Source organism: Python bivittatus, unplaced genomic scaffold (assembly GCF_059951505.1).
Source record: "Python bivittatus isolate LINGU-HERP-01145 unplaced genomic scaffold, Pbiv_v1 ctg000160_np1212, whole genome shotgun sequence".
NCBI lineage: Eukaryota > Metazoa > Chordata > Lepidosauria > Squamata > Pythonidae > Python > Python bivittatus.
Window position 1 is genome coordinate 7,326,160 of NW_028277076.1, and position 21,883 is coordinate 7,348,042.

The window sequence follows — 21,883 nt, forward strand, 5'->3', positions numbered from 1 at the left end:
GAATGAGGGTAATCCACCATTTTTATTTTCCTTTGCTTTTCCTGCAATTTTGGCTTTATCTGTCATTTTATTAGAATTCAGGTCCTCATAAAAGATCATTCCTTGTCCTGTCATCATCAAAGGTAACAAGGTTTTCAAAATTACACCCATGAAGTAAAAATGCAAATGTATTTCCACACGTTCCAGGTTGAATACAAGTATTTAGAATCAGCGCTGAGGAACACCGGCCTAAAATAAATTCATTTGAGCCCTTGCCATTTTTCAAAAGTTGGGGCCCTGTTGGGAACGCTATAGAGAAGACGGTTCCCACTGGCACTTCCAAGACCTTCGATCACAGACTTTCTACAAAGAAAGGTCTAGGTTACAGCCAGGGAGGACAACAGTGCTTCAGCAATAGCCTCCAATTCTACTTGGAACAGCCAGAGGCTTGGTATGCTGAAATCTGCAACCAGTTGTTTGCAGAATTGGACATTGCTGGTTGTCAGAAGAACGTACCAGATGGTTATATTTTTGATCAGTTGGCAACTCTAACATTGCACAGAATCAGGTACGCCGATCTTACAAGTGCCCTTGTTAGAAGGCCTATCTATCTATCTATCTATCTATCTATCTATCCATCCATCCATCCATCCATCCATCCAACCATCCATCCATCCATCCATCCATCCATCCATCCATCCATCCATCCATCCATCCATCCATCCATCAATTGCCTCTATCTATCTATCTATCTATCTATCTATCTATCTATCTATCTATCCATCCATCCATCCATCCATCCATCCATCCATCCATCCATCCATGTATGTCATCTTTTTCCATCCATCCATGTCTTCCATCCATCCATCCATCCATCCATCCATCCATCCATCCATCCATCTACCTACCTACCTACCTACCTACTATCTCTATCCCTGTTCATCCATCCCCATTCATCTATAACCATCCATTCATCCCCTCTCTGTCTGTCCGTCCGTCCGTCCATCCATCCTTTGCCTCATCTATATATCCTGTCTATCACCTATCTATATCATCTGTTTCCACCATCTATCCATCCTTCCCCTCTCATCTATAACCATCCATCCATCCATCCATCCCCTCTTATCTATCTATCTATCTATCTATCTATCTATCTATCTATCTATCTACCTACCTACCTACCTACCTACCTACCTACCTACCTACCTACTATCTCTATCCCTATTCATCCATCCCCATTCATCTATAACCATCCATTCATCCCCTCTCTATCTGTCCGTCCGTCCGTCCATCCATCCTTTGCCTCATCTATATATCCTGTCTATCACCTATCTATATCATCTGTCTCCACCATCTATCCATCCTTCCCCTCTCATCTATAACCATCCATCCATCCCCTCTTATCTATCTATCTATCTATCTATCTATCTATCTATCTATCTATCTATCTATCTATCTATCTATCTATCTATCTATTCAATCTTCTACCTTTCTGCCTATGCAAGGAGGTATTCTGGCCCGATGAAGATCAGCTGCTGACCCCTATTATAGGTCAGTGGCCAAATGATGGATATGAATGAGCAAAAATCTTTGAACATTTGTTCTTTCCTAAATCAGCATCCTAAACGGACGTTGGTATGGACTTTCTGATGTCTTAACAGTTAAGTGCCACTAATTTGATCTCAATGCCTGGAGACTGCATGGACAAATGTTCACCCTCTTGACCCGTCCCCAAGAATAACCTGTAGCTCTTCCAAGGACAGTCCTGTAATTTTGTTAATCTCATCCATCAATCTCACTGCCTTCCCCTTCTGCTTCCCCCCGTCTTTCCAAGAATAGTTGTTTTTTCTAGTCCTGCATGACATGCACAAATTATATGAGCTTTTCTAACAGACAAGTAAAAATAGAGGCTCTACCTCGACCTCACCAACGTGGATCACCGCCCACGTGTAATTGGACCAGACTGTTCATGTATTCTTTGAGTGGCAAAAGACAGATGAAATAGTAATTAAGTCTGCCTTAGTAAGTTCTGAAAGAAGACACCAGTGCTTTGCACTATGAAGCCCCTCTTTCCAGCTTGGGGGTCTTGTCACTTTAGGGCCATCATTTCTTCCTGAAAGATGTCAATGTGGTTGGTTTTGTGGAAGAGACGTAAGAAAGCGCCAGCATGAGGAATTGGTCCCAAAGTCGCACACCAGCCAATGAAGGCTTCATACCGACTCCAAACCCTCTTTGTAGGAAACCATAAAGTTCATCCCAAGCCCCTGATCACAGATAGAGGGTCACCAGAACGTAGATAATCCAACCAATGGACACGAAGACTCCAAAGGAGAGGCTGAAGAAGACGAGCAAACGAGCTTTCCGAGAAGCCATCGTGGCCTGGATGAAGTCCCCTCGGTTCAGCGCGGCTCGTGTCTGCGTGAGAAAGAAAATGGAGAGCCTTGGATTGGTTTCCACTTTAGCTGGGTGACAAGTGAGAAAGATGAACCTCCGATCAACGTTCTTCCTTGGAAGCAAGGCAGAATAGATGTCCTTTTCTTCCGCTACTGATCTAGCAACACTGATTTAAATTCTAAGAGCACTTACAGTCACTGAGAGGTGGGCAGGATGCCAAGCTGAATATTTGTTTGGAAGGAAAAGTGCATGACTTGAAAATGCTGGAGAGTCACAGGTTCGATTAGACGGGACATTTCCTCACTAATGAGTTGGACCATATTCTGGCACCACCCAGCCGTCGCTGCCCTGTCCTCACGGCTACCGTGCTGGCTGGATGATGGTTTGATGGCACTGTAAGATGCTATAAGGCAGGAAATAGCCAAGCGGGAGGGAGTTCTTAAGAGAAAACAGCCGGCATTTAAAGAGCCGTTGCTGGCTAAAGCAGACAAAGGGAAGCAAGCAAAATCAATTTGGCCCCCATTTAAAGCAAGTTCATATGTGCGAGGAAATGTCTCTGCAGCACCTGTATGGGTTAAGCCAGTGTGTTTCTCAGCCTTAGCAACGTGAAGATGCGTGGACTTCGACTCCCAGAATTCCCCAGCCAGTATGCTTCCATGCATCTTAAAGCACGCTGGCTGGGGATTCTGGGAGTCAAAGTCCATGCATCTTAAAGCACGCTGGCTGGGGATTCTGGGAGTTAAAGTCCATGCATCTTAAAGCACGCTGGCTGGGGATTCTGGGAGTTGAAGTCCATGCATCTTAAAGCACGCTGGCTGGGGAATTCTGGGAGTCAAAGTCCACCCATTTTAAAGCACGCTGGCTGGGGAATTCTGGGAGTTAAAGTCCACGCATCTTAAAGCACGCTGGCTGGGGATTCTGGGAGTTAAAGTCCATGCATCTTAAAGCACGCTGGCTGGGGATTCTGGGAGTTGAAGTCCATGCATCTTAAAGCACGCTGGCTGGGGAATTCTGGGAGTTAAAGTCCACGCATCTTAAAGCACGCTGGCTGGGGAATTCTGGGAGTTGAAGTCCATGCATCTTAAAGCACGCTGGCTGGGGAATTCTGGGAGTCAAAGTCCACCCATTTTAAAGCACGCTGGCTGGGGAATTCTGGGAGTTGAAGTCCATGCATCTTAAAGCACGCTGGCTGGGGAATTCTGGGAGTTAAAGTCCATGCATCTTAAAGCACGCTGGCTGGGGAATTCTGGGAGTTGAAGTCCATGCATCTTAAAGCACGCTGGCTGGGGAATTCTGGGAGTTGAAGTCCATGCATCTTAAAGCACGCTGGCTGGGGAATTCTGGGAGTTGAAGTCCATGCATCTTAAAGCACGCTGGCTGGGGAATTCTGGGAGTCAAAGTCCACCCATTTTAAAGCACGCTGGCTGGGGAATTCTGGGAGTTAAAGTCCATGCATCTTAAAGCATGCTGGCTGGGGAATTCTGGGAGTCAAAGTCCACCCATTTTAAAGCACGCTGGCTGGGGAATTCTGGGAGTCAAAGTCCACCCATTTTAAAGCATGCTGGCTGGGGAATTCTGGGAGTTAAAGTCCATGCATCTTAAAGCATGCTGGCTGGGGATTCTGGGAGTTGAAGTCCATGCATCTTAAAGCACACTGGCTGGGGAATTCTGGGAGTCAAAGTCCACCCATTTTAAAGCATGCTGGCTGGGGAATTCTGGGAGTTGAAGTCCAAGCATCTTAAAGTTGACAGGGTTGAGAAACATTGGCTTAAACTAAGTATTCCCGATCTATGCCAAAGTTAGGCATTATGATGTCTGCTTTTGACTGTCCCCATCTTACCCAAGTCCAGATTCTTTAAGCCACTAATTAAGCACCAGTTCTGATTAACTACCAATCCTTTAAGCAGCTAATAGCACAATTGCAGAAATGTCCCATTGAAAGGGCATCAAAGCCGGGATATTTGAGCTTTGTCCATAAGCAGCTCGTACCTCGTGGGAATAGACAACCGCGATCAGTCCCGTGAGCAAGCAGCAGAAAATCGTCACCAGCACGGATTCCACCATATAATCTCTGGGTGGCACTCTCTGGTCACCAACCGGGGGACCCTCGCCAGGCCAGGCACCGTGGTACTGAAAAAAGAGCCAAAATTTTGACCATCTCCTTGAACTGGAAAGCACGCCCATCTCTTTATTTGATTGATATACATCCCATCTTTCCGCAGAAACTCAACGTGGGAAACCTAGCGCTGCTTCCTCCAATGTTCCCACACAACAATCCTGTGAGGTAGGCTGGGCTGAGAGAGAATGGCTGATGAGCGTCCCCAGGGCTAACCCAACCCCCGTTGGAAACCAGCTGCACGTCCGCTTCCATTCCTGGTGCTGCAGAATTCCTGGTAAATGTAAATTTAAAACACAAATCGGTGTGTCAAAGAATTCCTGATCAAAGCCAGGGCAACACAATCCTTTGCAGCCAGAGACCTCTGTGAAATGTACAGCAACTCTGGATTGAGCCCAGCCGGAATTTCAACGGGACAAAACCAAGTTTGGGGCCCGTAACACGGAGGCGTGAAGCCCGCCGGGGAATCTGGCACGTCCCTTTCTAACGCTCGCTTTTTAAAAAGAGGACGCGAAGAGCTGCCTCGCCAAAACCTGCCGCTGGATTTCGGCACTGCAACGTGACCGTTGCAGACGTGCGGTTGAGCATTCCCTGAAATGTGGTAGGAGGAGGAACCTTTCCAGTCTTGCAATCGAGTCCTTCCTTTTTACTCCCGCTGCCGAATTACACCCTCGGGTTTCCTTCCAAAGCCCACCCACCGAACCTTTGAAGAGGCTCCCTGGGAGAGGCCGAACTTCCCCGTTGCCTCTTCGGAGGACTGAAAGGTATCCTTGGTTTGAGCACAAATGGCCCGCAAGAAAAGATCAGGGGAAAAACGAGGGGTGGGAAACCTCAGCAATTGCATTTGCTCTTTGCCCTGGTTTACAACTTACAATAGTGAAAGGATGGGGGCCGGGAAACACATTCGGCGGCTGGCTTAGGACCTGCGGTATTGACGTCGGCTGGTAAAAGATGTGACTCTGTGGCGAGACGTCGGCTTGGAATGGCGAATACAAGTGAACGTCTTTGGGGTCTGGTGGAGCGTAGGGTGGAGGTTCTTCTACGAAGCCGGCGTTGGTCACTCCCGTACCCAAGAGGCGATCTGATCCTGCTTGTTGGTCGGCCTTGGACGGGGTCTTCTGCACCCCTGTGAACTTGGCAGAGGTCGCATCTCCTGGAGAAGTCCGGGCCTCTCCTTCTCTTTCAACGTCCCTTCTGTGATCTGCAGCCGGCCTCAGATTTGGCTCTTCTCCGTCCATGTGGGCGTCCTCTAAACTCGATCTGCTAAGCAGAGAGGTGTTTCCTCATGGCCTGGAACGAAACAACAGCCCCCATAGCATGGATCATCAAAAGACCCTCGGTTTCGCTTCCTCGCCAAGTTGGATCATTTGCCAACTTCTCAAAGGAGATCACCTGCTCCTTTAGCCTCAGCCAGATCCGGCCAAGGTAGAGTCTTGAAGTCTTTTCTAGGGCAACTGATGTTTTTAGGCTTGGCTGAAAACGTCCATATTTTTAAGAACTCTACATTTGGTAGTAGGATTGGAGGTCAAAAAAAAGAAAAAGACAAGGGGGAATTATAGCTTGGGGCCATGGACCTTCCAGTTCTTATTGGTGTGAAAAAAACTTTTAAAAGTACACATTTTCTTTAGCTTCCCACCCTGGGGAGAGTTCAAGTTTGTCTTGATTTGGTAAAGCCTCACATCACCTAAGAAAGATACTGCCTGTATCTGACTCTTAGATTTATTTGGGATTTTTTTATTTTACTCATTCTGAATATCACTATTATGCCACCTGTGCTGGGGAAGTATATGTTGGATATGACTTTAGAAGTTATGCACAAATAGCTGCACAGATCACGGGTGTGGGGTTTTAAAACAGTCCCAGCTGGCTGGGGAATCCTGGGAGTTGAAGTCCGCGCATCTTCAAGGTGGCAAGCTTGAGAAACACTGGTCTGATCATTGTTGGGTTTATAAGTGTGGATATAAACACACTACTGGACCTCATGCAGTATGGTTTTAGAGCATAACGCATGAAAAACAACCCTTCAACAGATTTTTGTTTCAGTTCTTTCTATATTTTATATTTCTATGTTTTATTATTGTCTCAGTTCAGCCTGGGAAAAGACTTTTTAATCCTTTTTTTAAAGAGTCCTAAAAAGGAACTGGTTGCATTTATCTGCCTGTTGTAGATCAGGAACCAGGAGGATGACTTCTCCAAGGCTGTGGGTTGGAGAGAGGACTTGGAAAGGCGGTGTATATTTCAAAATGTGGCCAGGCCAGAAGAGAAAGGGAGATTACGCTGCGCATGGCGTCTGCGTTTGCCCCAGAAGCGAGCATTGCAAGACCCAACCGACAACGAAACCGTTGCACTCCGTGATAAAACCCAAATCCACTCCTTAGAACTTCCTGATGTTTGGCTACTACGTGAACAACCCAGAATGAGCCTTCATTTCCTAGGAGGCAGCTGTTTCCAGATGTTTTGCTCTTGTGCGCAGGGGGAGGACGCGGAGCGTTAACGGCAAACGGCCAGATATTTATGCAGAAGCGGCCCCAAAGCGCTGGCCGTTTGACTTGAACTGCACCTCGCCTCATCGCAGGTAGACTGCCTTGACTCCCGGAGGTTCTGTTCAGCCCCAAGGACTAGAATTCAAAGCAGCAGGAAGCCACAGGCTGTTTGGCTGCAAATCTGGGACACTGCCTTATCTGGGCTCTGCCTTCTGTCTTAGGAAAGAGGAGAACAACCCGCCCCGTGCCCGTTCTCGGAGTCTATATTTGTAGAAAGGATCAGCTGCCGTTACCTGACTTCTCCACGGCCCCTTCACTCCTTCAGGGACCTTTGCTCCCCAGCCAGATGGGTGACCCTTCCTCCCTCTGTCTGCCCCTTGCCATCTTCCTCGCGCCGACTGGAAAAGAATGACGGGGCCCCTGGGCACAGTCCGATTCATCCCTCCGCTGGGATTCGTTTCCAGGGTTTTATTAATAATTGACCCGCTTGTTTGCAGAGGGATGGCTGGGTGTGCCAAAAGCCAAGGATGTCGAAGGGGCGGGGGACGGGGGGGGCAGCGGGAAGCCGCCACCAAGATCCTGGCTGGGCTTGGCTGTGCCAGTGTCTGCCAGGTCAGGGCGAAGGGCAGCTCTGCTCCCATCCAGCCCTTTAATCTGGCCCATGGACTGTTTGCCAGAGTTCTCTTGGGGTGGGATTGCCGAGACCTTTGCTCTGTCAATAAAGGTTGGGAATGACTCGGTTTCCCCAAAGTAGGCAGCCAATCCGTCGTCCCCAAAGTCTTCCTGGGCCGTTGCAGAAGTTTTTCTGCATCCATAATTCCCATAGGCCAGTGGGTCTTAAACTCTTTGCTCTCAGAACCCCTTCCCCTTTTTAAAAATGAGCGAGAACCGCCCTCCCCGGCTTTGGTTTGTGTGGGTTACATTTATCCTTGTTCATAAATGTTATTAAAATTCCACAGATAAACATAAAAAAACACAACACACAAACCGATACGAAAACATAAACCTGCAGATTCAAACCAAACATCTCTCCTAAAAAATAGACAATTTACTTCCGCCCCTCATCGCTACACGGATCCATGACCCATTTCCTATTCTTTCATACCGCAGCAATCCCGATTTAAATTTTCCATTAGCGCCCCTTATTTAATCTATAAAACCCTTTATCATCAAGCTGTTTTTCTCTCCTTTTATAAAATCATCCATAAACCAACTCCAGTCTTAAGAGCCTCTGTGGATTTCTCTCTCGTCAGTTATGGCCAGTTTTGCCAACGTTGCCCCGTCACTTTAAATATCCTTTCTTCCTCATTTGGACATCTTTATTTTTCCATTTCTGCGCATATAATCATCTTGCCGTAGCGACACGGTGCTTTTTACTCAGCTCTTCTTCCATAAACCCTAATAGAAGTACAGTTCTGGTTTCATGTATGGGTTTTATTGATCGATATTGACCACATTAAAAGTGAAAATGGATGCACTCGCAGTCTCTCGCACTTCTCCCAGTGGTTTGAGGGATTTTTAATATCGTGTTCTTTTTCAGCAAAGAAATTAAATTTCCTAGGACCGCACTTTAAGAAACACTGTCTTAAGGATTTATGGTTGTGTTAAGGGCGTGGACGCCTGCTTGCAGGCCAGGAAGAGGACCCAGATGTCTGGATTTTTACTCCAAGACCCAGGGCTTAAGGCTGCAGGTGGGGTTTCAACAGGATTCCCTCCCTGCAGAAATCTAGCATTTCAGGGACGGAATGAGTCCAGGAGGGAACTGTGTGGCTATAACCATTTTTTTTTTTTTATTGAGATCTTGCTCTTTCTTCAAGATCCTGGCTTCCTCCACAAACCTCTCCTGCTTTGTTTCCTGCTTATTTTTCACGGCGGTGTTGGGAGCTGGGGATAATGGGGACTGGAGTCCAAGGCCTCTTGCAAGTTTATCCACCCATGTAGGAAATGGGGATTAAATTGGGCGGCCTTCTCCACCAATGCCTTGTCGAAAAGCGAGGCTATAACTGCAGACTTTGGATCTTCAGTCTTAGGAAGGGTGGTCAGACGCCCGGTCAGAGGAGGACACGTCCTCCTTTTAGTCCGCACGTCCTCCGTCTAGCAGGCCTTAAATTCAAATATTGTCCGGCTTTTTGAGTGTTTTTTTTAAAAAAATTGGACTGTTTTTCAAACTTTCATGCACTGTAACCGTCTAAACTGTACGCTTCTTTCTCTCCTGACGTGACAGCCGAGATCAGTGTTTCTCAGCAACTTTAAGATATGTGGACTTCAACGCCCAGAATTCTGAACAGCCCTCCTTTTGGAATAAGCCACCTTTGACCGGGTTCGCACAGTCTTAAATCACAGGTCACAGCAACGAAAGCCTGTGATATTTCGCTGCGAGGCACTGCGGCTTCTGCATTAACCCGCTTTCTGATGAGGAGCTCTGCGGCACTCAGAAGCTCACACGCTTGGCCAAGTTCTAATTACAGGCTGAGTTTATTGATAAGGAAAGAAATTTAAATTTAATGAGTTAATCGGTTAAATCTAATAATAAATTTAAATTGAATAAGGAAAGAAATTTAAATTTAATGAGTTAATCGGTTAAATCTAATAAATTTAAATGTAATAAGGAAAGATATTTATAAATTAAATGACTTAATGGGCATGAAAACGTTGGCCAATATTACGCTTTAAATATATGCATATCCTGTATAGTTAAATATGTGTATTTTAAAATTTTACTTCAAATAAAAATGAAAAACTCAATGGAATTTTAGAATTTTTTAAAAAATGGAATATTTTTAAAAGTTTAAATATCAATATTTGCACCATTGCAGAAGTATATACAGTCAGCACGGATAAGATGTAGCAATATTCTGCAAAGATCAAAGTAAATCGATACATATTCTGCGGAAGCCCCGCCCCCTTTCCACCAAGCCCCGCCCCTTCCCCCACCCAATGGCAGCCTGTCATGTGGGCGCTTGGAGCGGCGTTCGTTCGCTCGCGCCTCCGTGGCCGAGGAGGACTTCGTTTCCCAGCACGCCCCGCGCCCCGCGGCCGCTCCAGCGCGGGGCCTTCCTAGCGCGGGGCCTGCTGGGAGGCGTAGTTTTTTCCCGCTCTTAGCTTTCTCGGCACTGCCCGGGTCATGGCTACCGCGGGTATCCACGCTTCCAGCTGCAGCCCGGCCGGAGAAGCGGAGCGGCCTCACCCGCGGCCCTTCCTGATCGGGGTCAGCGGGGGCACCGCCAGCGGCAAGGTAAAGCGGCCGAGCTGCGGGCGCCCCGTTGCAAAAGCAGCCAGAACCGGGCGTGCAATGCATTGCCCCGGGCCGGGGGGGGGCCGCGAAGCCCAACTCACCCGCCCCCCCATGCCTAAACGGGGACAAGGACCCCTCGCCTTGCAGCTTCGTCCGTGCATTGCAATCGTGCCCGACCCGGAAAGCTACGTTTAAAAAGAAATCGTTTAAAAATCAGGGACTTCACCCCCCCCCCAAAAAAAGAGAGAAAAAAACCCTCTCCTCCTACCTGGCCGAAATGCCCGAAATAAAATGCTCGAGGGGGGGGGACCCTTGCGCGATCCTCTGGGCACGCAGGGGGAGCCGCGCGAGCCGCCGCCGCCGTTCCGATGTTCCTGCGCGGCTTTCCGTTTGCAAAGCTGGCCGAAAAGCCGAACCGAAAGCCAGAGGGAGGGTTCAAACTCCGGCCTCGAGGCCCTCTGGCTCGCATTGCGAGTGCTTGCATGGCGCGGAAGTCCTTCTCCGAAACCCGGCTTTGCGGGGATCGCAAGGAGAGCGGCGGGCTTGCCGGGTTCCCCTGTATCAAATCACATCCTTGTAACACGCGTTCAGAATCATGCCACGTGTGATTGCTAACGAGGTCCCCCTTGAGGGGCAACGTTGCCCCGTCAATCAGGTGGGTTTCGTTCTGTCTGGTCTGCTAAGATTTGAATTTGCCTGACTTGCCTATGAAAAGAAAATTCAAACCTGCAAGAAGGGAAACCATTGATGGACTATTTGCAAAAGGAGGGGGGGGGCGAAGCTTACAGGGGGATTTGAAGATTAGTTTATCAATGTAACAGGATATGTTTAGACAAAGAATGATTCCTGTTTAATGTATTAAAAACGAGCACTTACGATAGCCTTATTATTTCTGAGCCCCGAGATAGATTGGAAGTTCTCTGTTTTTCATCTCTTTTCTTCTTTTCCTTTACCTCGCTTTTCCTTTTCTTTTCCTTTTCTTTCTATTTGGTATTGCAAATGTTCCTTTTCGTTTCTAACTTTTAAATATGCATCTTTAAAATCTACATTTAAGATTTGAATTTGCGACGGTTTGGAAAGGAACAAGCTTGTCCGTTGCCTAACGGAGGGTGGCCTGGCGAATCAAGGCAGAACCCTCTTGAGTTTCTTCCTCACTCGCTCTTCCTTCTTGGGGTTAAGGAGATATTAACTGCCCTTGTGTTCCTTCTTCAGGTTTAAGTTGATATTCCTCTACAAGTTCTTCATAAAGTGTTATATTCCATAGTTTGAGGGTATAATCCAGCCTTTCCTTTACATCTTTAACTCCTATAGTTTCCCTTAAGGGAATGACTTAAAACCCAAAAGGAGTCGTAAAGGAATGTGATCAGATCCTATCAACGAACCCTCCCATTTCTTACGACACCAACGTAAGAAATCTGATAGCCAACTTTTTAAAAATGTATTGGGAGGCATCCTAGAGACACAGAACAAATTTTCTGATGAATTAACTGCATCTCTAAATGGAAACTATATTTTATATTTCTTAAAACTTGGACCCACTGAATTTCATAATTGGAGATTCCAGTTCCATGGCTCAGATAGAACACCAATATTAGCAGCCTTCATTCTACTTTTTGATTTGATATAAAATTGCATTGTTGGTTTTGCTTCAAGTACGGCGTGTCCTCAAGATAAGAATATACTGGGTACCTCTGAAGCTGTTAACCATACTTATTTATTTATATTTATTTGCATTTCAGCTTTGTCACCGCCCATCCCACTACAGAGCGACTCTGGGCGGTTTACAGCAAAAAACAGAATAAACATTAATTAAAATAGATAAAAATTAATTAATTAATAGATACTACAAGAACAAACTTCCTATATAATACTTCCAAGAGGCTGATGTTAATTAGGTGTTAATAAACTCAGGGGGTGTTTTCAAGGCGCCAGCCATCCCCAGGGTTGGTTGTATCGCTTCTCGCCCCACGCAAGTTGGCAGAGGTAGGTCTTCAGTTCCCTCTGGAAAATTGGGAGGGTAGGGGTCCGCCTCACCTCTGGGGGGAGAGTATTCCATAGGGTGGAGGCAATGGCAGAGAAGTTCTGACTTGGCTAACTTTCCTTCTTGGTCTGTCTGTCTGTCCCCTCCTTCCTCCATAGTCAACAGTATGTGAAAAGATCATGGAGCTGCTGGGTCAAAATGAGGTTGACCATCGTCAACGGAAGGTCGTCATTCTCAGCCAAGATCGATTCTACAAAGTCCTCACTGCAGAACAGAAAGCCAGAGCCTTAAAGGGGCAGTACAATTTTGATCATCCAGGTACGTGGTGGACCCCTTTGGTTGCACTTGGAAGGGGAGGTGGGAGGAAGAACCCCAAACTAGGGATATGGTGGCCAGGAGTGATCTTGTTGCAGCAAGCACTCCAACTCTCTTCTAAAGCTTGAGCGGTTCCATCTTTGAGATGGAAATAAAGCTAATTATATCTGCCCACCCCACTTGGTCTGGCAGAAGGGGCATGTTGTGGACCCCACCAGTCAAGGGATTTTGGCTGGTGGGGTCTGGGAAGACAGCCTTTTCTGCCGTGGCCCCCGCCCTGTGGAACAACTTACCATCTGAGGTGCGGTCCTCCCCACTCTCCAGGCCTTCTGGAAGAGGGTGAAATCTTGGCTATGCCAGATGGCCTGGGAGCCTGATGGGGGCTCGCATTGTTGGAATTGGCTGGTGGGGGAAATGATTCTGCCCCCCCGTCATCTTGAATGGTACATAGTTTTTTCCTTTCCCTCTCTCTCTCTCTCTCTCTCTCTCTCATTACTTTTTAGCTAATTTAATATAGATATTCATATTCTTACTGTTTTTAATGTTTGATTTTAATTGTGAGCCACCCAGAGTCCCCATCTGGGGGAGATGGATGGCATATAAATTTAATAAATAAATAAATAAATAATGAATAATTACTCTTACTAATCACCATCATGAGGAAGGACCAATTTCTTAACGATCTGATCCAGCACAATTTTATGAATGATCTAACTTCTATGAATCTTCCTCTCTGTCCAGATGTTATTGTTATGGTCCATCAAGTGAATCCTTGTGGCTGCAGGAACAAGCACATGGAGTTTTCTTGGCTGTGTTTTCAAAAGTGGTTTTGCCCTTACCTTCTTCTTCCTAGGGCTGAGAGAGAGGGACTGGGCCAAGGTCACCCAGCTGGCTTCATGCCTAAGGCAGGACTAGAACTTGTGGTCTCGTGGCTTCTAATCCAGCACCTGAATCACTAGACCCAGTGGGCTTTCTACAGGCATTGGGGGTGCTCCATAAAATTCACTTGCCTAGAAGCATTTCTTCTGGAGTATTTGTCACACAGGAAATACGAACCCAACCTAGATTAGCTGCTACCTTCTTGGAAGATTTTCAGTTCTCCTCTTCTCTGTAGATGCTTTTGACAACGATTTGATGGAAACGACGTTGAAGAACATCATCGACGGTCAAGCGGTGGAGGTCCCGACGTACGATTTTGTGACCCATTCCAGGTCAGTGTCCATTCCCTGGATCTGGCAGGTGAACATGGTGACCCATTTTTTCCTTGCAACTTCTTGTTTTTCATCCCCACTCATAGAATTCAAGAACTGGAAGGAATGTTCAGTGCAAGAATCCCAATGAAAGTAACCTGGTGCATAGTTGTCCATCCTTTGCTTGAAGACATGCAGTTAGGACAACCTGCCAACTTCGTTGGTCATTAATTCCCCTGTTGAACTGTTTTTACTTCAAGGAAGTATTTCCTAACATCAGCTACAGCCTGCCTTCCTATCACTTCAAATCATTATTCCTCATCTTTGCTTTTTTGACATCCCCTTCAGATGTTTGAAAACTGCTACTCCTTCCAATCTTCTTTTTACGGCTACCCCTTCCTCAATTTTTCAGTCTTGCCGTGTAAAATTTAAGGTGTCCAATCTCTCGTTCATCCTCCTTTCTGAACTTGTTCAAGTTTCTCAGAATTGTTCGTAAAGTACAGTGCCAAAACTGGACTCCGTGGCCAGTAAGGTCTGAGCAACGTCGAATGAGTTAAACAGTGATTTGCTGTGATTTGGAAAGTAGCCACAAAGTATGTTGATCTTCTTAGCCCCTGTGTCGCATCTTCATCTCCTATTCAACTTTGGATTAACTCCAATTCTGAGATTCTTTCTATCCATGTTTTTCCCGAAGCCAGGTTTCTCTTATTCTGCACCTTTGTATTTCATTCCATTTCCCACGCAAAACAAGTTGTGGCTTGTGTTTTTTAAACTGAATTCTGTTCTCTTTTTTTAGCCCAGTGCTCTAACCTCTCAAGATCAGTTTGAATTTGGTTTCTGTCTCCTGTGGCTTCTCTCCTGTGGGAGAAGAAAAAAGGATTTGGGGAGGATTCACAGGCCAGATGGAGGTGAATTGCTAGACAGGAGTTTCCCCAACATGTGATTAGAACTAGGTTTGCTTTTGTATTATAAAATAGTGGATAGCCGTTTTTGCCAGAAGGCAGACTTGATGAGATGAACCCCATTTCAAAATTTAGAGTGCTAATATACAAGGCAAAAGCATTTTCTATTGAGCTTCACTCCCGTTGACTTGGTGGACCCATCCAGGAGTTTTCTTGGTGGTGTTACAAAAATGCTTTGCCGTTATCTTCTTCTGGGCTGTTTTTGAATTTCTCAGTCTAGCTAATAATCTTGGGGTTACCTGGTGGTCTCCCTTCCAGTTAATAATCAAGCCTGACACTGCTTTGCTTCCAAACGTAGAATGGATCAACCTGATGTTGCTACCTGCAGAGAGTTACAATAATGTACAGTAAAATGCAATAATTGTTTTGCTTAACTAGAGAATTCTGGCCACCATAATATTCAGTAGGGTTCGTGCAAATAATCTGTCTGATATCCCCTCCTTTGCTGTAATTTTATTCTGTGTTATTGCATACGTGTTATCTTGTGTTTGGCACTAGAATAAGATGTTAATGAAATGGGTGATGTATAGAAAACTGTAGGTAAAATAAAATTATTATTCCTATGTATGCAAGACCAAAGATACGTTTGGAGGGCTGACTCTTCTGATCCATTTATGCTTTGCTATATGCGTTGGACAATTATTGTTGAACAATTACATTGGCACAGATTGCCCGAGACTACTATGGTTTACCCTGCCGACGTGCTCCTGTTTGAAGGGATTTTGGTCTTCTACAATCAAGACATCCGAGACATGTTTCACCTCCGCCTCTTTGTTGACACCGATTCGGATGTCAGGTTGTCTCGGAGAGGTAACAAGTTGGTTACATGCCTTTAAGTGCTTTAAAATGTAAAGGAATGTAGAGCTGACCTTGGGGAAAGGAAGGGATGAACTGTTAGAGGAGGAGAAACAGCAGTTGATCCTGGGAAGAAACTCAGAGTATTGATTTTGTTTGGTATAAGACGGAGTAGAGAGAAATTCTGGGAGACTTCAAGATCGATGGGATGGGAGTCCAGAAATGCAACTTTATTGTTGTAGGGTATGATAATAGAATCTTGAAAGCATGCCAGTGTTTCTCTCTACTACATCTTATACCAAACAGAATCTAGCGGGGTTATCTTCTTTTCTCATGTTTTCAACTTTTTAGGACTAAGTTGCTGTTTCTTCTCCTTTATTGGTCCATTCCCTTCATTCCCAATGTCATCTCTACATTCTTTTACATAAAAGGACATAAAAAGGGGTCATACAGTTGGCACCCTCCGAGCTCACTGCTCTATTCTCAGACAGGAGATTTTGGATCTCACTGCAAATGGCTGACGTGTGTTACCAAAAAACTTAAATGAAAAACACAAGGGAAACTTTTGCTGGGCTGCTAAGTTAATCTTCAACTCCCCAATAACTGCAGCTTCAGAATTTGGGATGTTAACATGGAGGAGGATACCAGTCTGGAGATCAACAGGCATGAAAGTTGCTGCTTTCTAAGTAGTTTAGACAGGTGAAATCTATTTCTTTTTTTATTATTTCTTTTTTATTATTGAGAAGGAAAAAGAACACATAGAAAGTGCTTTAACAAAAAAGTGGAAATACAACAAAGAAAAAAATGTTAATATGTCATAACAGTAAACAATTACAATTCTATATATACTTGTCTAATGCAAATATTATTCAAGTACATATTTATTTCTAATGCATTTATATGACTATCTTTTTTTTAACTACTGTATTTTGTATAAATGAGTTTAGACAGGTGGAATCTATTTCTTAGGCGTCAGATCAGACAAACCTTTCCTCGTTCTTTCAAACCATTTCCAACTTCCATAAGTTACACCCAACACTAAGCCATAATGGCTGGGCTGGTGTGTAACGTTAAGCCAAAATGAGCAAACCCAACCTGGTTTGCTTCCTAGAGGTTCCCACCCACCCTTTCCAGTCCCCCATCCTGTCCTCAATGCTTTGAGAATCTCCAAGATGGTAACTTTCTTAACTGGTTTTCTGTTTTCCTTCTGTGTCAGTTCTCCGGGATATGAAGCGGGGAAGAGACTTGGAACAGATTTTGACCCAATACACAACTTTTGTTAAGCCTGCCTTTGAAGAATTCTGTTTGCCGGTACCAAAACCCTCCCCTCCCCTTTAAAAGCTGTCCTGAGTTTTCAAGAAATGTTGGTGGAGAGTTTGATGTATTTTATTGCCTTCAGCCCTCTTTATAGGAATATTTTATAACTGATTGAGATCGTTAGGCCAGAGTTACGTATTTTGATCCTCATTATCTCCTTCTTCGGAAAATGCAAAGTCACCTGCTCAGAGAGATTCTTCAGAGCAGTTTCGCAGATTGCTGATCAATTTTTTCTCTATTCTTTTCTACTTCTTTGTTTTTGGTTTGGAAGAGGGACTGGCTTTAGGAGAATCCCAACTATGAAGGCTGAAGGGGGAAATTTGCAAAGCAACTTCTCATCATTTGAATATCATCCCGTATTCCCAGAAAGATTGGAATTCTTCTCTCCATTCCCAAACTCAGTAATTTAGAGTGAAAATCCTCTCCCCGTCTCAGGTGGTATTCTAACCCTGAATAATTACCCATTTCCTGCAATTCTTGGGTCCTGCCCCCTTAAAAGCAGCTGAGGATTTTTCAGATACAAAATTGCTTCCATTTCCCAATAAAAATGCCCCAAATGTTCAAAAATCTAAGTGTATTATGTACAGGGAGCACCACATGTTAATGGACCACCCCTAGTTCCATTCATTCAGTATATTTCTTTACCATTGATCTGATCTGTGGGAAAACCAGAGTCAGCCCTAGATATAATATCATATGTAATCACATATAGGCCGAGAAGTTTTGGCTCCAAACTGCACCCCAAAAATTGGATTTGGCTTATCCGCAGACCGGAGCTCAGATCTTTTTGTAATCACAGCTTTAAGTGATGCCATAAAAGTTTGTAGCTTTCTGCCTTTCGCTTCGCACGTTTCCAGTAGATGGGTGATCATATGTCTGGAAATCACGAATGGTTATCATACAATGCAGCTTTCAAGCTAAAAGTTATTAGTAGAGCGGAGGAGACAAACAATTCTGTTGCTGCCAGAGAATTTGAGGTACATGAAAAACAAATCTCTCTTTTTCCTGGGATTCTGGTTGCAATTTCGTGGGTCGGCTTATCCGCGAGTGGCGCTTTTTTCCTGGTATTTTGGTTACTTATTTGCAGGTGGGCTTCTCCATGAGTACAGGTAGTCCTCATTTAGCGACCATTTGCAGTTACGACGGGGACGAAGAAGTAACTTTATAACCAGTCCTCGCATTTATGACCTTCACAGGGCTGTAAAGCCAAGGAAAGCTGAAGTCAGATCGTAAACACCATTGCAGTTTCACTTAGCTACTGCTTCGCTTAACAACCAGGTTACTGGTCCCAATTGTGGTTGCTAAACGAGGACGACCTGTAGACACTGCGGGAGATGGGTGGCATATAAATTTAATAATTAAATAAATATATGGTGAACCGTAATACTGACACAAGTTGAGGCTTGTTAGAAGAAATATAAGCCTATTTCCTTTCTCTCTTCTGGCTAAGTTCACATCTGAGTAGATATTTTCTTAGGCGGGGTGATTGACTTTTGAGAATTATGACTCTCCTTCTCCCTTACAGACCAAGAAATACGCAGATGTGATTATCCCTCGAGGAGTGGATAACATGGGTAAGAAGTGTGCCTGTCTGAGCGCGTAGAGCTGGTTGCCAAAAGCCTGTCGGGACGGGAAGGGAAGGGAATTGTCCGATTCTGGGCAAACCCAGTCTAGTGAGAGTCATGTAGTTTGTGGAGCTGCAAGAAATCTTGAGAGCTTCTCACGGGTCTTAAAGGATGCTGTCATCTTCTCAGGGGGGTGGGGGGTTGACAGCAATCTAGGCTTGCAATAAACCACGTTCCCAGGTTTGCAGCTTGGTAAAAATCAGAGATGGTTCCACGGACTCTGTAATGTTAGAAGATGCACGATGCCCTCAACGAGGGAAACGCCTCTCAAATTGAGGCCCGTGAGGGCACAGTGTAGGCATCTAATGGGGTTTGTTTCAGTGTTTTCAGCGCTCTCTTTTTCTTTAAAAGTGGGTTTCCTCAACCCGTTGGAGTATCTTTAGTTACAGCCTTGAAGGCTTCTCTTCCTAGTCATCACGCTCTGATGCAACATTTTTGCCCTGCTTTATTAGCTGCTGAAAGTGCTCTGGACAAGGCTTTGTTTGCTGGGGGTGAAGATTGTGCTTTGGCGGGGTGTGGACTTGCAGGGAAAGGAAACTGAGAAAAGCTTCTATAAATAAAAAGATGCGGCATCGCTCCGTGATTCACTCTTTCTCAAGAATGACTAATAACAACAAATGGCTGGGCTGACCAAGGGCGAAGGATGAGAGCTGGATCACGCTAACTTCTATTTCTAGCTGCCTCTGAACGGGGTTGATGCAAATTCCTTTTTTCAACACACACACACGCACGCAAAAGTAGTTCAGGGTGTGAATCAGTTGCTTTATCCCAGTCAGGATATTTGAGACCACTAAAAATGGCAGCGAAGATCCAAATAATGCCCTTCCTTCCTTCCTTCCTTTCTTCTCTGATCTCCTTCCTTCCTTCCTTCCCCCTCCCTCCCCTCCCCTCCCCTCCCTTCTTCTCCTTCCTTCCTTCCATCTATCTTAACTTATCCCTCCTTCTCTTCTCTTCTCTTCTCTTCTCTTCTCTTCTCTTCTCTTCTCTTCTCTTCTCTTCTCTTCTCTTCTCTTCTCTTCTCTCTTCTCTTCTCTCTTCTCTTCTCTTCTTCTTCTCCTCTCCTCTCCTCTTCTCTTCTTCTCCTTCCTTCCTGTCTTCTTATCCCTCCTTCCTTCTCTTCTCTTCTCTCTTCCCTTCCCTTCCTATCTTATCTTATCTTATCCCTCCTTCCTCCTCCTCTGCTCTCCTCCCTTCCTCCCTCCCTCATTCCTTCCTCCCTTCCTTAATTACTCAAAACAAAGATACAATTTCAGAAGCTATAATATCAATCAATGGGCAAAGAGAATGACTAAAGTTATACCATCAGTGCTCAGTATAATGTTAGTAAAGGGTTGACCATTATTAAAAGACAAAGTACTTTTCTTAGGGTGGGCAAGAGAGAATGTCCAGTGTATTTTATTTATTTGATTTCTATCCACCTTTCGTTCAGGAGCTCCAGAGGCTGCGTAACAGTGCTCCTCCTCCTTTTCCCCATCACAGCAACCCTGTGAGGTTGGCCAGAGGGGGATTTTCATTGCTCCTTGAACGCTTCACGCCCCGTTTCGCCACTTAAAGAAAGCAAGGCGGTCTTTATTTTGGCAGAGAGTCCGAGATCCTCAGCTGAGTGGGGTAGGAGGAAACCGTAACTCAGGCTGATGGTTTGCGGAGGTTCGCCCTTGGCTCAACTCTCGGTCTCCTCCTGTTCGTTCGCAGTGGCTATAAACCTGATCGTGCAGCACATCCAGGACATTCTCAGCGGCGACCTTTGCAAGTGGCACCGTGGGGCGGCGAATGGGCACGGCCGCTCGTCCAAGAGGCCTTTCCCGGAACAGGCCGACAGCATTCCCCTCCTCGCCTCCGGGAAAAGGTCCCACCTCGAATCCAGCAGCCGGCCCCACTGACCGGCTCAGGAGCTTGGGATGCTCCTCCACACCAGCTGGACTTGGCAGACGCTCTGGGGGTCCCTTAACAAGCCAGCCCTTCGCTCAGAGGGTGGATTAGCTTTTCTTCCCCAAACAGTACCTAAACGAGCCCCGGTTTGTTTGGGACGAAATCCTGAAGTAAACTGTGGGTGGATCCGTCCTCCCTCCCTCTCCTTCCCTTCTTTTCTTCCTTCCCTCTCCCTCTCCCTCTCCCTCTCCCTCCCTCCCTCCCATCCATCCATCCATCCATCCATCCATCCATCCATCCATCCTTTCTTCTGCACTCTCATTTCCTTCCTTCCTTCCTTCCTTCCTTCCTTCCTTCCTTCCTTCCTTCCTTCCTTCCTTCCTTCCTTCCTTCCATCTTTTCCTTTCTTCCTCCCTCCCTTCTACACTCTCATTTCCTTCCTTCCTTCCTTCCTTCCTTCCATCCATCCATCCTTTCTTCTGCACTCTCATTTCCTTCCTTCCTTCCTCCCTCCCTCCCTTCTACACTCTCAATTCCTTCCTTCCTTCCTTCCTTCCTTCCTTCCTTCCTTCCTTCCTTCCTTCCTTCCTTCCTTCCTTCCATCTTTTCCTTTCTTCCTCCCTCCCTTCTACACACTCATTTCCTTCCTTCCTTCCTTCCTTCCTTCCTTCCTTCCTTCCTTCCTTCCTTCCATCCATCCATCCTTTCTTCTGCACTCTCAGTTCCTTCCTTCCTTCCTCCCTCCCTCCCTCCCTCCTACACTCTCATTTCCTTCCTTCCTTCCTTCCTTCCTTCCTTCCTTCCTTCCTTCCATCCATCCATCCATCCATCCATCTTTTCCTTTCTTCCTCCCTCCCTTCTACACTCTCATTTCCTTCCTTCCTTCCTTCCTTCCTTCCTTCCTTCCTTCCTTCCTTCCTTCCTTCCTTCCATCCATCCATCCATCTTTTCCTTTCTTCCTCCCTCCCTTCTACACTCTCATTTCCTTCCTTCCTTCCTTCCTTCCTTCCTTCCTTCCTTCCTTCCTTCCTTCCTTCCTTCCTTCCTTCCTTCCTTCCTTCCTTCCTTCCATCTTTTCCTTTCTTCCTCCCTCCCTTCTACACTCTCATTTCCTTCCTTCCTTCCTTCCTTCCTTCCTTCCTTCCTTCCTTCCTTCCTTCCATCCATCCATCCTTTCTTCTGCACTCTCATTTCCTTCCTTCCTTCCTCCCTCCCTCCCTCCCTCCTACACTCTCATTTCCTTCCTTCCTTCCTTCCTTCCTTCCTTCCTTCCTTCCTTCCTTCCTTCCTTCCTTCCTTCCATCCATCCATCCTTCCATCCATCCATCCATCTTTTCCTTTCTTCCTCCCTCCCTTCTACACTCTCATTTCCTTCCTTCCTTCCTTCCTTCCTTCCTTCCTTCCTTCCTTCCTTCCTTCCTTCCTTCCTTCCTTCCTTCCATCCATCCATCTTTTCCTTTCTTCCTCCCTCCCTTCTACACTCTCATTTCCTTCCTTCCTTCCTTCCTTCCTTCCTTCCTTCCTTCCTTCCTTCCTTCCTTCCTTCCTTCCTTCCTTCCTTCCTTCCTTCCTTCCTTCCTTCCTTCCTTCCTTCCCCCTGCATGTTATCTCTTCCCTCCCCT

At 45.8% G+C, this 21,883-nt stretch overlaps 2 protein-coding genes across 4 annotated transcripts; one reads left to right on the forward strand and one right to left on the reverse strand.

Annotated features, from left to right (window-relative positions):
• Positions 1-149: 149 nt before the first annotated feature.
• On the reverse strand, positions 150-10,610 carry PRRT1B (proline rich transmembrane protein 1B). Of its 2 annotated transcripts, none has more exons than XM_088147074.1 (4): positions 10,476-10,610; positions 5,362-5,779; positions 4,363-4,503; positions 150-2,394 (listed from the first exon to the last, which is right to left on the reverse strand). In XM_088147074.1, exons 2-4 carry the CDS (start codon positions 5,725-5,727, stop codon positions 2,248-2,250), a joined length of 654 nt encoding a protein of 217 aa, XP_088003200.1. In that variant the 5' UTR covers positions 5,728-5,779; positions 10,476-10,610; the 3' UTR covers positions 150-2,247. The 2 variants fall into 2 exon arrangements, with proteins under 2 accessions (XP_088003200.1, XP_015746622.1); XM_015891136.3 differs by lacking the exon at positions 10,476-10,610 and adding an exon at positions 7,266-7,414.
• UCK1 (uridine-cytidine kinase 1) lies at positions 10,049-21,843 on the forward strand. 2 transcript variants are annotated; one of them, XM_007422305.4, is made up of 7 exons: positions 10,049-10,207; positions 12,347-12,506; positions 13,618-13,714; positions 15,323-15,465; positions 16,667-16,761; positions 18,293-18,341; positions 20,085-21,843. In XM_007422305.4, exons 1-7 carry the CDS (start codon positions 10,097-10,099, stop codon positions 20,270-20,272), a joined length of 843 nt encoding a protein of 280 aa, XP_007422367.1. In that variant the 5' UTR covers positions 10,049-10,096; the 3' UTR covers positions 20,273-21,843. The 2 variants fall into 2 exon arrangements, with proteins under 2 accessions (XP_007422367.1, XP_025033120.1); XM_025177352.2 differs by lacking the exon at positions 10,049-10,207 and adding an exon at positions 10,675-10,862.
• Positions 21,844-21,883: the final 40 nt, after the last annotated feature.

Bases quoted from the DNA above. Each gene is read 5' to 3' on its own strand.
- PRRT1B (XM_088147074.1), bottom strand. From the start codon at position 5,727: ATGGACGGAGAAGAGCCAAATCTGAGGCCGGCTGCAGATCACAGAAGG. The intron at 4,504-5,361 runs GTAAGTTGTAAA...CTCTTTTTTCAG, and splicing joins GCCCCCATCCTTTCACTATT to TACCACGGTGCCTGGCCTGG. The intron at 2,395-4,362 runs GTACGAGCTGCT...TTTCTCACGCAG, and splicing joins CGGTTGTCTATTCCCACGAG to ACACGAGCCGCGCTGAACCG.
- UCK1 (XM_007422305.4), top strand. From the start codon at position 10,097: ATGGCTACCGCGGGTATCCACGCTTCCAGCTGCAGCCCGGCCGGAGAA. The intron at 12,507-13,617 runs GTACGTGGTGGA...TCTTCTCTGTAG, and splicing joins GTACAATTTTGATCATCCAG to ATGCTTTTGACAACGATTTG. The intron at 18,342-20,084 runs GTAAGAAGTGTG...GTTCGTTCGCAG, and splicing joins TCGAGGAGTGGATAACATGG to TGGCTATAAACCTGATCGTG.